Consider the following 16,156-nt stretch of genomic DNA (forward strand, 5'->3'; position numbering starts at 1 on the left):
AAGCCCAAAAATGCTTAGCCATGAATTTAATTCAAAATTATGTTTGCTAGAAGTGGCATGAGCTTGCATGGAGGGAGCTCAGATTATGCAAGGTACCATTTATACAAAGTCCATCTAGGATACTAAGAATTCCTTCACAGGAATAATCCAGTGAGAAGGACAAAGCTGACAGTGCTGTCTGAGCACGTAAGGTTAATCAGTGTGGCTCTGTTACTCTCAGTGAAACTATGCCATTTTACTCTGGATATGGCAATGTATTCATGACGAAAAATTTCACCTAGCCTAGCAGATAAAACAGAATTGATAATAAGGTAAGCTGAAGAGAAAATACAAACCACAGACTCTGTTAATTTTAAACTGGTAATAGAAAATTAAAAAAAAAAGGGCAATGATGTATGTGAATTAAATACAATTGTACAGTGATGGTTATTATCTGTTGAAAACTGGAAAACCTAGTAAAATACATGCCCTACTTCATTAGATGCAGGATGCATCTTTTAACCATTAATTTAGATGACTTTTTCTAAGTTAGTGATTTTTAATGCAATGTGTCAACATTACAAATGCAGAGGGATATTTGAAACCTAGTCATTTTTTAAATATTTTTTCAAAAATATTTTCAGTTTTCAAAAAAGGATTTCAAGTCTCATACCTACATTCAAGATCACATTATGTTTCATAGTCAATGTTTGGTATTGTTTTCCCCTGTACTTGAGTAACAATCCATAGAAACTACTGATGACTTTTCTACCTTTTCTACTCAAAGCACAGTGTTGTCAGTTAAAAAATTCAGGGAGTGGAACAGAATTTAAAGCACAATTTTTTATTACTAAATATATTACATATATTGTGGGTAAATTGCTCCAAACAGAAGTGCATTTTAAAGTCTCTCTTCCTGTAGTGCTGTTAGGGGTTTTTTTGTGTCTAAGATACTTCAAACTGTAAGTTTCACAAATCTCTTTAGGGCTGCAAGGTTGCCATGTGATTTGTCTCTCCTGTGTCCTGAGCAATTTGTCAACATTCACTCTTAAAGGTTGTTGCCATGAGGAGAAGTAGAGGACAGAGCTGGAAACTTCTTTTTACTCACTCCTGTGTGTTCACAAGGAATGTACATAATTCCTGTTTCTGTCAACTCAAACACGAGGAGACGGTTTTCTTATATGTTGTTACTGGTTGCTTCTTATCTTCTTCATCCTCATTTAAGCAGAACTCACTGGCTTGTTTTCTTCTGCACCTCTGCTGAGGTCTGTCCCGCTGACTGTCCACAGCTTTTCACATCTGAGTATGCAGTGTTCCTGGCTGCATCTTACACATATACATTGTTCCATCAAAAGATATATATAAACTTGTGTGCATGAAGTCAGCTTGTGCATATCCGCTCAGCACCCATGGCTCAGCTCCCACCCACGCTTACATTACATATGTCCTGTATTTTGAGCTACATGGCAGCTTATCATGGGATGAATGTACCGGTTTCTTTTATTAGGTTTTATTTTTTAAAAAAGTGCATCTGACTATGGGAAAAGCAGTATTTGGTCACTGTTAACTTGACTTGTATTATGACTTACTTCAGTTGAGATTACTCTCTCTGTAAGACCCAGGCTTTAGGACAGCACTGAAGGATTTGCTGAAGTCAGTCCCTGTTCAGAAGTATTTAACACTTATTAGGGTGCTTTCCTGAACAGTAGCTGGGTCCATTTATAAAACGTCAAAGGTGCTCATTTGACTCTTAACAACTTTCATAAACAATTTATAAGGACTTTGAAAATCAAAATTAAAAACTAGAGGTGAAAAGCTGACCTGGTCTAAGCAAAAGATAAAAACATCATCGAATTCAATGAGTCCAGATATTCTTCCAACATTAGTAGTTTAGTACTAACCCTGATTTCTCGGTTTTCCTTGTCCACAGGCTTCATGCAACTCTTAAGGGATAATAAGACAAAATGGTGAAATCTGTACCTACTTGAGCATGAGTATTATATATACTGTGGGTAAATTGCTGCAAACAGAAGTGCATTTTAAAGTTAACTAGGTGTTATCTTAGTTTGTGACTATCAGCTTTATTGAACATTAAGGCAGTCAACCTACAAATTATTTAGCTCTCTATTGAACTGGGGTTCTTTTAGGAGGGATTTGTATAATTTGATCTGTCTAGTGTAAGTCCCTGATGGCAAAAATAAGTGATGGAGGCTGCAGAGCAAACAGGGAATGCCAAGGCTTTTCCACAAGGTGGGAAGGGGTCTGCATGTCCCCTTGCAGTGCTGGTTGCACTCTCCCTCTTGAAGTGAATGTTAGGATTGTGAATGCAGACATCAAAGATCCTTCAAAGGCTAAAAGGCCTGAAGCTCTCTCCTGCCCCATGATCTAGATGGAGACAGTGTGTCTCACGATGCCCCATGTTCCTGTCCTGTGGTTTGTTCTGCATTGTTTTATTTCAAAAGATGTTGGACAGTTGGGCAACTACAAGGACAAGCAAAGAAAAAAGATTAGAGGTCTGAAAAATTATGAGTATAAATAGAGTTTACTTGCTTTTTTCAGGCTGGAAAGGAAGAAGATATCAAAATAATTTCAAATATTAAAAAAATAAAAGAGAGGAAGGGAAAGGCAGATAATGAGTGCTGTGTAGAATAACAAAGTGCTGGATCTTCAGTGGACACAGAAAATATTTAAGATAGAGGATAGGAAATAAACTTTTAATATGATAAACATATTTTCCTATATGAATGCACAAAGATACACCAGAGAAACCAATTTCTCTTTCTGAGGCTTAAAAATGAAGAAAAAAATAATTTAAAGCATCAGAAATACCCTACTGGATCAAACTAGAGGTGTTACTCTAGTTAGAGTGTCTCTGATGGTGCAAAAAGGGGATGCTATTTAGGAAGCACATGAACCCCCCTGCTTGCTCATTTTTGTTCTCTCTTCCCAGCATCAATGTTCTTTAGGTTAGGAACCCTAAAGTATACATTCTTTCTTGTTCCCTTGAGTATTTCTTTGCGAATCTGTTGTCTTTGGATTTGTCTAGTCACATATGAACCTGCTGGCTATGCCTGCAGATATTCCAAAAGTCCACATATGCTTTTTTTTACCCTCTTTCAAGTTGTTCCCCTATGTCTTTCATTAAATGCTTCCTTATTAACATGCTTGGGAAGCTCTTGTCCTAAAACCTTGCAAAGCAGAATCAGAAAGGGAAAAGCACTCAGATACTTGTGCGAGACTTCCATGCATCAGATCTTGCAGAACTTTGTATTTTGTATCACAAAGAGGGTGCCTTCAGAGTTTTTGGGAAGCAAATTACTGTGATACAGTGAGACAGTCTTTGCAGTATTCACAAAATTGGAATCTCCTCAGCATTTTTGTCTCCTTAGGCACACCTCTGCAATGTATAGGAAAGAAGGATTTTTTCTTGACTTTAATTCACAGATGTTTTGTGGTAAATTCCGCAGCTGTGACCAGAAACTGGACGACCTTGTTAGCAGGACAGCCACAAAGTAGCCACAAAGTTTGGTTTTGATTACAATGTCTGTTTTTCTTCTTCTTGAAGTCTGTTCTTTAAAATTTGATGTGTTCATGTAATTGCAATGTAGTTCACTGCCCTGCATCACCTCCAGTGAAGGGAGTTTGAGACTTTGCAGATGAGGAGAAGAGAGACCAACAGACAGACTGACAGACGCAGAAACCCACAGTATGATAAAATAAATGATATCACTAATGGGCTTTTCTGTCAGTGTATATGAGTTATTGAATGCTTAAGCAGAAATATTACATGTTTCTTCTAACCCTTATTCCTCATAAAACTCGACAACTAAAAAGATAACAGGCATGTAATTTTTAGTGACTATACATGCTTTCATCTTCTTTTCCTTTTCTACTTTGTTTAAAAGTCTGTAACAGAAATACCAATGAAATTCTCTCCAGTGGTGTAAATTTTCATATCTCAGTAGGTAGATGGAAGGAAAAGATTCATAGTTCATTTACATTTCTGTGAATACAAGATTTTTTTGAAGTGACTGGTGTTTTGGAAAACATGAACAATTGGGGCAGGAATCTCGTGTTCTTCTGGCATCTGGATTTTGAAAGTCTTGAGCTCTCCTTGTCTGAAATGCAGCCTTTTAAAACTGTCTTAAAAGAAACATGAGTCAAAATGAGGCCTCTGGAACTACTCATTGCTTTTGAAAAATCTGGTTGTTGGTTTTAGTAGTTCCAAAGTCTCAAAACTACTACTTTCAGGTCTTGTTTACTTATTTTGGACATGAATTTTTGGTGGTTCCTGAATGACACTGCTGCACATTTATAAGCAGACATGGTTGGAACAACTGGACAAGGACAGCTGATGCCACTGTCCTCTGTTCCTGCTGATGCTGGCCACTTGGCTAGGAAGCAGTGTGGGCTTGGTAGGGCCAGCAGGAGGACATATGGCTGCTGCTCAAGGCAGAGATCACATGGGGCTCTGGGTTACAGAGATTCCACATCCATCCTGTATTCAAGAGTTGCTGAACAAAGTGCAGTGAAAAACTTTGGGAAGGAGGGCAGGAATTCAGGCCTTCCCTTCCCAATAGAGCACACCATGCCAGCAATGTTGATTTATTTTTCTTCTTTTTGGCCCTCAAGATTAACTTTATTGTATGGTTTCTGAAAGGCAGGGAAAGACCTACCACCTTCTGTTCTCTTCAGAACCTTCTGATCTGTTCAAATCAGAAAAATCCTTCAGGCTGCCCTGTGACAACATCTTGCATGTGAGTGACATTAAACCCAGCCAGGTCAACTTGCCTTATGAGGAGCTCTCCAGAAACAGCTGGAGAGAATTATTAGGCAGCTACCTGAGCTATTTAAGAAGTCACCCTGATGGCTGAACCATTGTCTCTATTCCTGAGTTACTTTCCTTAGCTGTGCTGGCTATTCCTCTGCTCCCTCACAATCATCTTTTCATTTCATTCTGAGATGTTTGAAGTTTGGAGGTAGAGGGAATGAAGGATTTTCAGACTCCATAGGAAAATCCTAGTCCCTTAGACTCAACTGTTGCTGATGAACACCGGGTAAAAGAAAGATGCTAAAGAAAAAAGGATTTCTCCTTCCCCTAGCACATCTGTCCAACTGTGTCTTAATGCATCTGCTACTGGGTCACTGGTTTTGCAGTTAGAACATGTAACTAAGATGCTGTATGTCTCCTCTATTGTACTCTACAATTTTGTCAATGCCTGGCTTAGCATCCTCTTTCTGGATACTGATGTGGAGACAGATGTAGATAACAAGGACAACTGTAGGAGGTAAAATCTATGCCTTTGGTGGAGGCCATTTTAATTTATGTAGGGAGGGGAATAGCAAGTATACTTACTTAATGTTTAAGCACTGCACTGCTTGAGTCATACAGTTATCTTTTTACCATGTAGGGTTTGAAGGACATTATAAAAGTTTTGAACCTAGACTTGTAAAGCTGTTGTTGTGCATGGTTAAATGGAAAAAAAAGTCAAAACCACCCCAAAACTAAACCTGCATTTCCAAAGGCTGCTATGTGTTTGGACCTACCAATGAAATCAATCCACTTATTTTTTTCTTTTAAACTGACTCATCTGAAGGATGAAGGTGTCCTAGGCTTTAACCACAGAGAAATAAAATACCTCTTCCAAACTGTTTCTGTGTCCTGTTTGGTGATCTTGGTGAATTTGCCAGCATCTTCAGGATGGTGCCGTCTAGTGTTTGAGTGTATGAGGTGAACTCAGTGTATGTGTGGAAGCAAAAAACACCAGGGATATAGTAAGAGGCTTTTTTTTCAACCTCATGTATGGCAGTGTAATTGTGGGTTTTTTAATGAACAGACCAGAGTAGTTACACTTGGTAATGTTTGTTCACTAAAAAGGAAAAGGGGTGTTAAATCATTATGTTCTTTGATGAATGGCTTGTACACTGAAGAATAAATTGAACAAACTGGCATAGAGCTCAGTGAACATGAAATCAACTATTAGAAGAAAGCTTGTGAACAAATTCTGAGCCTGATATGCATCTTTTGATTAATGTCCTATTAATCATCCATAGTGGCTACCTTAGCTAAGTCGTGCTGTAATCATTCATGGTTGCTTACAGGAACACTAGCAGGGACTATAGAGCTTAAATAACTGAATATTATTACTGATTTCTCCCTAACCCTTGCTGTGAACAATTACCGTTTTCACTACGTTTCTGCCTCCCTTTATTAGAAAGAATACAATGCAGAATGAAAAGAGAGTTCCTCAAAGACCAGTAAAATTCTCTCAGGGTATTCTTAATGATATTCTGTCCTAAATGGGCAAACTATTGTAATGCAGAGTTCTCACCAGGAATAATAGTAATGTAATCACATTGAGGCTGTCTTTTTATGAACTGTAGTCAAACAGACAAAATGTATAGTCATATTAATGAACACAGAATTTCTGCAGAATTATTTCTTGAAATGTTTGAAATTATTTTGGCTTTTTGTATCACAGTATTTTCAGTTAATGCACTTAACAGCAGCAGCAATTAAGACTCCAGACTGTTAGTTTGGATAAACTTGACGTTAGAAGAAGCCTTGACTCTTGGAAGATATAATGCCCACACCGCTCTCCTTTGAGACCAAATTTTTTATATTCCTGTGGCTTTTTGGAACTCTTAGTAGTTCAGTGTATTTTTTTAATTAATGAATATTCTTTATCTTTATTTTTTCTCCCCTTTATGATTGGAAGTCATTGGCAAATATTTACAGGAGGATCTCACTCCTGTGTGTGAAGATTTAGTTCCACACCATTTATTTCTCAAGTGGGACACAAAGAATGCTTTTGCATTACCCACAAAATACATCCTTAGATGGCAGTGTAATTTCCTCCTAAGTCACTGTGGTCTGGGAAATACAGTGAAGTAATGAAGTGATGACAGGTATTAACATGCATAATGGGCTTTAATAGACATTTAATGTTGTTTAACTGGAAGAAGGAGAAGTGCTTTCCCGTTGGAATATTTCTACATTGGAAGTCATTGATCACCAATTTCAGAGGGGAAAGGTTAATCCATCAGTTTCTGTAACCAAACTGCACTGATGGAAATTCTTTAGGTGACATTCTGGATGAACTGAGCTTTCCATCTTTGCAAACAAATGAGTGATATGACAAGCATGGTGTTCAGAACACATTTAACCAATTGATTTTCTCTCCTCTTGTAATAAGATCTAGAGACATATGAAAGAGTGTAGCATGAGCCAAGATTAAAGGAACTGCTTCATACACGTGAACATAGGGGAACTGCATTATCAATAAAAGTACTATAAAGCATGTAGGCACCCATTCTTTTTCTTTATATAAAGTTTGTTGTTGCAATAAATAGCTGTTATTGAACTGCCTGCCTTTTATTTCAGTTTTTCTGAATTTTATTTCAGTCAGCTTTCTTTGGTTTCTGGTAGAGGTTAGGAAAAAATGTTTGTTTTGTTATGGTATCATTTTTGTACTCACTAGTAAATCCAGGGCAACTCTGGATTTAACATCAGGATTTATCACCCTTTGGGGCACGAAGAAGGATATGAGAGGGAGGGGGAAATCTGGTTTCAAGTGGTTTAAAGATATCAAATATATTTTGAAGTTTTAATCTGTATGGTTCCTTACTGTAATGTACCTCATATTTTTCCTCCCTCTTCCCTCCTTTTTCTCCCAAATTCAGCCCTGCTCTGAGTTTCACATACCCTCCTACACCAGTATCCCTCCAGCAAATGCATCAGCAAATCATAAGTCGTCAGCAAACCCTAGGTTCAGCCTTTGGACACAGCCCTCCACTCATCCATCCTGCTCCAACTTTTCCTACCCAGAGACCTATCCCTGGCATCCCCAGTGTCCTGAACCCTGTCCAGGTCAGCTCTGGACCTTCTGAGTCCACACAGGTGAGAGACAACAAAACAAACCTTTACACCCCATTAATTTAAAAATTAAATAAATGGCATTGTCTCAATGGCAATTAATCGCCACTGTCACTGAGACCCTTTGATAACAGTTTTCTTGTCGTGGTAGTGCTTGCAGTCATTTTATAATGAATCACAGGAGTGTTGGTGCAGTTCCTGATTGGTAGTGTGTTTTTTAGTCCTCCTAAATATTCCAGTGTACTGCAGCAACTTCTCGTTCCATGCTGCCTCTCCTTGATCTTATATAGAAAAGTAGTAGAGGTGGGGAGTAAGAAAAGGGGAAAAATACATTAAAAACACCAATGTTTTAAAGATTAGCAGCTTCACCTTCAAATCAGGCTGACCCTAGGATATACAAAGTCATATTCTGCCCTCCTTGTACAGCTGTGAGTAACCTGAAGCAAGTAATTCTGTGAGCAAGAGAGTAACTAAAAAGCAGTGAAGAGGATTAAAGGTTTTTTCTCTGATTTTTGCAAAATTGGACTTATTGAGTAAGAATTAATCATTTCAGTAAGGTGTATTCTTGAAAGCTGGGAATGAGCAGCAGTGAATCAGGCCCCTAATGTGGAGTTTATCACGGTTTGTGATTTGCTTGTTATTAACTAGTGCTGTTTGTTTCTAGATGACCTGAGAGAGGTTATTTATCACTCTGGAAGCTGTTTATCTCCTGACTAGCTTTTATAAATGTAGGAGAAGAACATACTACTGTAGAAAACATATTGATTTTTTGTGGGGTCCCTGCAAGTTCAGATATCTGTAAAAGATCTCTGGATTCCTACAAGATCCATTTGCAGGTGTAGATAATGGTGTTCAGTCAAGCACAACAAGAGAAAAACAAGATTCTCGCCTGTTTATGTCAGCTATTTTGCTATTAACTTGTGAGGTTCCAGGACTTCATCTAGGTTTTTTTGTTTGAGTCTCACACTAGTGTTCAGTTCTTCTTCCTATCCTTCCATTATAAGGGGAAACATAGTGAAGAACCTGAGATCTTGTGTGCAGATATGAAATGCAAAACCTTTGCTTAAGTGTGAAAAAATAAATGTTTCTCTTGTGTTTATTTGAGCATGAAGTGATTTTCCTTCTCAAAATTGCCTTTCCAAAGTTGTCATTATGTGGAAAATCAAGTTCTTCCTACCTCTCACTGCTCTGACAAAACCAGCATTGGTTTGTAGCAAGCAATTACATCAAATGCTCCCCTTTCCCCTCCCTCCCTGCTCTGCTACAAGGTGGAGCAATGCAGTTCTTCCATGAGTTAATGCTATGTAATTGAAGAACAGTGTAATTGCATATCCAATATAATTAACAGTGCAGCTTCTCCATACAAAGTTGCTGAGCAGATGCTGCATATTTTTGTTTGGAGCCACATATTTATCGCAGTCTAATTTTGTCTTCTTTTGGGGGAAAAAACCAAACCCCACTTGCCTGCAGCAGAATAAACCCACAAGTGAATCTGCAGTGAGCAGCACAGGAGATCCCATGCACAACAAGCGCTCCAAGATAAAGCCTGATGAGGACCTCCCCAGCCCAGGAGCAGGAAGCATGCAGGTATGGCAGCCAGGTTCCAGTCATGAACCTTCCCTCTTTCTGCTGGAGGGAAAATGCACTTTTCCTGTGACACACACGCGTTCAGGCTCCTTGCACTTTGTGTCCTGCACACACGGGCAGCCTCTGCCAGTAGCCAGGGTTAAATGGGAGCAGCTCCTGGGGTTCAGGGTTTGTGGCAGGATGAGGGCAGAGAGTAAGGAGGCTGATGGAGAGGCTCTTCTGACCAGTCAGCATGCTAAATGCTCTGTTTGCCACAGAAAAGTGTACAAGAGACTTTATTCAGGTCTTTATTAAGGACATGTTTTCTGTTCAGCAAAAATACTTAAGACCACTTTGACTTTTACTGGGTTTTAGCACTGTACTGCACTGAGGCCCCAGTGTCGGGCTCCAGTCTCGTTTGCTGCACTTTCTATACCAGTTAATGCCACTGGTTTTAGTGGAGTGACTCTTGATTTACAGTGACTCAGGGAAGATGAGAATCAGAGCCTCAGTCTTGTGAGTGAATCCATGAAAACAAAGCAGAGGTCTGCCTAAATCCTTCAGCAGGTTTGAAATGGAAAAACAGCAGTAGTGCATAATCTGAACCAAATGTTTACACTGACATCTGACTCTTACCCTCTGCAAATAACAAGCTGGGGAGAATGTGGCACCTGATGAACTGGAGGTGGGAAATCTAACCCTAAAATTAAATACTTTCTTCCCCTGCTCACCCCTTTTATGCACATGTTATGGGCAAGAACAGACTGACACATAACTCAAAAACTACCAGTCTGCTCTCGAAAAGGTTTTAGCATACAAACCTGTTACTGTTTTAATAATGTGAACACACTGGATTACTGATGATCCGATTTCTGTCCAACCCTACTACTAAAATCAAATTCCAGTTAATTCAACTATATTTAATAGTGCCTTTCGCATTAGTGGTGCCACTGAATCATGAAAACCAGGTGCACAAATAGCAAGCTGCTCAAATAAAGTGTGAGGGGAGCCAGGCCATTATGATTTATTTTTAATTGAAATGTAATGGGAGCAAAGAATTTATTTTATACATGTATTGTTTGCAAATAGCTTCTGTCTTATCAGGCCTGTTTTGGGCTTCTGTGTTTTGTAAAACTGAGTAGCGTAGTGAAGTGAGAGTAAAAATAATCCTCCCTCCCCCATCTTCTCCAGACACACACACACACACACATACACACACACACACACACACACACCCCCCTCCCCATCATCTTTCTTTTAATGCTGAAGTAATTCACTTTTCTTCCTCCTCAGTTCCAGAATTTCCTCTCTCTTCTCACTCCTGTTTTTTTTCCTCTCTTCAGGAACAGCCAGAAGGAATGACCTTGGTAAAAGAGGAAGGGGACAAAGATGAAAGCAAACAGGAGCCTGAAGTGGTCTATGAGACAAACTGCCACTGGGAAGGCTGTTCCCGGGAGTTTGACACGCAGGAACAGCTAGTGCATGTAAGTTAATGGTATTCAGGAACTAGGTTTTAAAACTACGTGACCTTTTTCAGGGGGGTCAGGTTCTCTGACCCTATGCTGAGTCAAGTTTCTTAGCTAACAGAGCTGCAAACTGCAGAGGGGTTTACGAGTTTCTGAGAATAAAGAAAACTCGAAGCCACAGTGCTTGACCTGTTCAGTCAGCTAAAGCTTAGTGTAAAATTCAATAAAGTCTTCCACAGAGATTGTAATGGCTCTGATCCTGTAAGCCAGCAAACACTATTTTGAGTTAGAGACTTTGATAGTTATTGAGTAATAGTAAGCTGGACATGAATGATTATTAACCTTTAGTCAAGTTTGATTTTTTTTCTCCCCAAAGGGGCTGTAATGGTAGAAATGGGTGAGGGGAATTTTTTCCCTTCCCTTAGAGAGGTTTTGCTATCAATTTACTGTTGTGTGTAAACTGAAAGGGATTATTTGGCTAAATACATGGGGACTGAGTTACTTCTGTTATTTTAGCAAAAACAAACTGTACCGTCTTTTCTGTGGTACACCAAATATTAATTCTATCTCCCTTGGTTTTTGTTCCTCTCTGCCACCTCTCCCAAATAAACAATTTGTACTGTTTGGTAATATTGGAAGATAGAAAGTGAGCAGTAAAATTTCAGAATACAAGCTGACAAGTACAATCCCCTGCAATTATAACCTCCTTAACTAGCAGCCTTTAGCCTTAACCTGTCTTATTTACTGACATCATAGAAGATATTGAATACTCTGGAAAAAAATTGAATTCCTAGTACAGAATAGAGAACATCTTCAGCAAATGAGCAGTGTGACAGAATTGTATTTAGTTTAGAAAACTGTTCAGTACTTTACTGGAGATCATGCAAAGTCTATTGCAGAATGTGTCTAGTACTTCTGAAATAGCTAATTGAAAAATCTACTTTTTCACCTCAAATAAATTAAAACAAACCCACCATATATTTCCAAACACTATGCCAAATGGTAAACTTATCCTTCAAAGCTGACTTCAGTAAAGCAATTTCAGCTTTCACTTGCTGGAATGTGAGAACCTCTTGGTGTTGCAGTTATTCATCAAGATGTATTTTCAGGTTCTTGTTATTATTAAGTAATAGCAGCAGTAACAACAATAATGATAAATGAAAGACAATCAAGAACTAAAATAATATCCAAAATGTGATGTTTTTCCAATAATTATTTTAGACACATACAGTAATTTCACGATTATAAGCCGCACCATTTTGACTAAAATTTTGGTCGGAACCTGAAGTGCGGCTTATAATCAGGTGCAACTTATATATGGACAAAGAATGAAAAGTTGCTGGTTTAGTTTGGAGGACAGGTGTCTGCTGAGAAAGGCAAGAGCTTCTCTTTGAAATGGAGAATGTAAACCCCCTCCCTCCAAATTATTAGAATTTTGAAATCAAGGGGCTTTCAGGAAAAAATATGGGAATTAGGAATAACAGTTCTTTACTAGGGAAATTAAAATAGAAATACAGTACTACAAAGAAACAAACTCCAAACCCTGACAAAGTCAGAGTACAACCTGACACCCTGTCAGGCAGGGTGTTTGCAGCAGTCCCATTAAATGGTGGATGCAGTCCTCCTGCAGTGACAGATGTGGTTCAGTTGAAGCAGTGCTCCTGTAGAAGGTGCAGTTTCCCTCTGGAGGTCCAGTGGTGATGTGGAGAAATCCAGTTTTCCTCTGGAGTCCAGTGGAGAAAGGGGCTACCTTAGTGTCCCAAAACCTCTGTTTTCATCTTGGTAAGAAATGTTGGGCTCTTCCCCCTGGCTGGAGCAACTTCCAATGGGATGCAGTAATTTTATCAGCCACACAGTGGGACTCAATGGGCGTTTAGCAGAAAATGACTCACTGGAAGAAGGATGGGTTGTGAAAAGATAAAGAACAATGCCCCAGCTGGTTTCAATGGATGGCCCATTAGCAGATAATATCTCCCATGGAGATAAGGATCACTGTCCCCACCCTCAACAGATGGTGATAGAATAGATACCTTTTATCACCCTGTATTGTAATGTGCGACTTATAATCAGGTGTGGCTTATATATGGACAAAGAAGGAAAAGTTGCCAACATCCGGAAGTGAGGCTTATAATCAGGTGTGGCTTATAATCATAAAATTACTGTAATTCCCTAGCAATGAAATTGAGAAATTCACAATTCCTCAAATTGAAATGTGAGGAGAAACTGTTTTGGTGTCACAGTACCTTTGGGGAAGAAATGCCGTACTAATGGCTTCTGCAGGTAGTTTGACACATTTCAATTAAAAGATCAAATGTTGGCCTTTGAATTGATTGTGTGCAAATGGGCCAAATGACATCACAGCGGCCTCTGCATAGGCACAGTCCTTATATCTGCTAGCAATTGTAAGCCTGAAGCTTTATGATACCTGACAAACCTTTCAGTATTCAGAAATTATCCCAGTGATGATGATAAATAATATACACAAAAATATATGACGTAAACGAGAAATTCAGGAATAAGGTGCCTTTGACAATAAAAAAAGAAAAAGGATTTTTTGATGTTTCACGTGTAAAATTTAATGGAAGTCTGCTGATCATGTTAGCTAATATCCTGTGGTTTGTATTTTAAATTGAATTACAGTAATTTCACGAATACAAGCCGCACCAATTTGACTAAGATTTTGCTCCTAAACCGGAAATGCGGCTAATAATCAGGAGCGGCTAATACAACCTCAGAAGTGCCTGCCAGAGTGCTGAGCCGAGCAGCTGCAAAGTCGGCATTTTGCGATTGTTACAAATCGCTACTCTGTTGCACCGCGGGTGGAACCTGGCTCCCTGTAGGCAGCACGGGGGGCGGGGAGAGAGGCGGGAGAGCTCTCTTTCCTCCTCTGCCACAGCCCAGGGGAGAGACGGGGGGGGCCCGGCGCCGCCATTGTTGCGGCCCAGGGAGGGGGGGGGAAGCCGGCGCCGCCATTGCTGCGGCCCGGGGAGGGGGGGGGAAGCCGGCGCCGCCATTGCCGCGGCCCGGGGAGGGGGGGGGAAGCCGGCGCCGCCATTGCCGCGGCCCGGGGAGGGGGGGGGAAGCCGGCGCCGCCATTGCCGCGGCCCGGGGAGGAGAGGGGGGACCCGGGCTGCCCCTACCGCGGCCCGGGGAGGAGAGGGGGGACCCGGGCCGCCCCTACCGCGGCCCGGGGAGGGGGGGGGAAGCCCGCGCCGCCATTGCTGTGGCCCGGGGAGCCGACGGGAGCCCCGCACTGCCATTGCTGCGGCCCGGGGAGGGGGGGGGAAGCGCGCGCCGCCATTGCTGCGGCCCGGGGAGGGGGGGGGGGAAGCGCGCGCCGCCATTGCTGCGGCTCGGGGAGCCGACGGGAGCCCCGCGCAGCCATTGCCGCGGCTCGGGGAGCCGACGGGGTGCTTTGTCCCCGCCCGCCGCCGCCGCGGCAGGAGCGGGGAAACTCCGTCCCTGCCCGCCGCCGGCGCCACGGGCGCGGGAAAGCTCCGTCCCCGCCCGCCGCCGCTGCCGTAGGAGCAGGGGAAGCTCCGTCCCTGCCTGCCACCGCGGGGCAGCGCCGACCCGGGGTGACCGAGCCCAGTGGCAGCGGCGGCCGGCCCCGAGCTGCAGCACCGTGCTGGCCCACCTGGCCCCGTCAGCGGCCCCTAGCGGGCCGAGCCTGCACAGCCTTAGCTCAGCCAGTAAACCCCGCCCTCCCGCGGTTCTGTTAGTAATTGCACGCGGGTCCTCGCTGCGAACGACAAAGCGGCTTATATTCGGGTGCGGCTTATCTATGGACAAAAACCAAAATGTTTGCCAACACCCAGAGATGCGGCTTATAGTCAGTGCGGCTTGTATTCGTGAATTTACTGTAAATTTACAGGGTGGTAGTTTAGTTCTTCTGGAGCTTAATGTTAATTTGTTGGTTTTGCTGGGATTTTCATAGCAAATCTTCTTGCATTGTAATGGTCAACAGCAAGTCTGAAAAAGGTGTATTTCCTATGCTTCTGAACAATGGCGACATCTGAAATTAGTTTCTCTGGACACAGAAAAGGAATATTAAAAGTTTTTCTATGACAGGGAGTTCTTTTTGGCAGGGTTTAGCATTCAGGTGTGTTATGATGGTGTTTAGGATTACAAGGTACAAGACTTGACTCCATACCCTGAAGACAATAAATTCATCATGGCAACCATCACATTTAAGTAGCACAAATCATGCTGTAAGAGTCAGCGGGATTCAGTGATGGGGCCATGGTGTGTGATTTCTTTTGCTGCTCCGGCAGAGCCCTGCTGTGGGGACTCGAGCAAGTTATTTCTGCCCAGAATTGCAAAGGGCTTTAGACATCTAACTCTGTTTGAAAGCCTGGCCACTCACCCCAGTCTGCCTTTTGCACATTTTGTCTGCCCTTGATTGCCACAGCCCTCTGATGCACATCTGCAGCAACTAGGGAAATGAGGTCTGGTCTCAGGGGGGCTTCATGGGAGGGCAGTCCTGGTTTTGCTTGGGTGTGGTGCTCTGGCAGAAAGTGTCCTGAGCACTGGGTCCTTGAAAATCTGAGTTGAAAAGTGGTGTACCTCATGTATGCCTCCTATCCAAATACTGTAGGTAAATCCAACTAGATACGAATTGCTGTAGCTGCTTTGCTAAAACCAGTGTCAGCACAGTTCTGAGTGCTGTGTGTGTGGCATGTGCACAGGCACGGTGTGTGTCTCAGGGCCTGTGCACACGCTTGGCTCCACAGCCCTGGCACTGTGGTAGCAGCTGGAGGCCTCCCCAAGCCTCACAATTCCAGATGCTTCTCAAACATGGGAGGAGGAGGGCACCTGATTATGGGCACGAGGTCCTTTTACCCCGTAGCTCTGAGGCCATGTACATCAGGCTGCTCGTGCTGTCAGAAGCTACCTGATCTGACAGCAGAGTTCTGCCACCATGCCTCTCCTGGCTGCACATGCTGCTGCTCTCCTGGTGATCCCCAACCCACTGGCAGACTCAGCAGAGCCTGAGCTGCTCCAGCTGAGCTTGAAGAGCTTGAATGTTTGGAAGAAAGATGCTAGACAGGATGTTAAAAGTATAGATAACCAACCAGTTTTGTTGATTCTGCTGTGGGGTAGTAATCACCAAGGCAGGGGCAACAGGCATAGATAAAGCTAATAAAGGCTTAAATTGCCCTAGCAAGATGCATTCAGATAACATCTGCCATCTTTCTGTACAGTTGTAGCCATGCATAATAGCAAGAGATCAGACCCAGAATGTCCAATGGCACAGGACAGACTGTTA

General features: G+C 42.0%; 1 protein-coding gene across 3 annotated transcripts in view; it reads left to right on the top strand.

The window, feature by feature from the left end:
* Positions 1-16,156, top strand: part of GLI3 (GLI family zinc finger 3) — a 213,420-nt gene that overhangs the window by 159,639 nt on the left and 37,625 nt on the right. For 2 of the 3 annotated variants that reach the window (XM_033071455.1, XM_033071473.1), the window contains 3 exons: positions 7,663-7,879; positions 9,326-9,442; positions 10,765-10,905. In XM_033071455.1, coding sequence (XP_032927346.1) covers positions 7,663-7,879; positions 9,326-9,442; positions 10,765-10,905 — 475 coding nt within the window. The remainder of the gene's footprint in view (positions 1-7,662; positions 7,880-9,325; positions 9,443-10,764; positions 10,906-16,156) is intronic. The other variant, XM_033071464.1, reaches the window with a different exon arrangement.

This window comes from Catharus ustulatus, chromosome 1 (genome assembly GCF_009819885.2).
Source record: "Catharus ustulatus isolate bCatUst1 chromosome 1, bCatUst1.pri.v2, whole genome shotgun sequence".
Taxonomy (NCBI): Eukaryota; Metazoa; Chordata; class Aves; order Passeriformes; family Turdidae; genus Catharus; species Catharus ustulatus.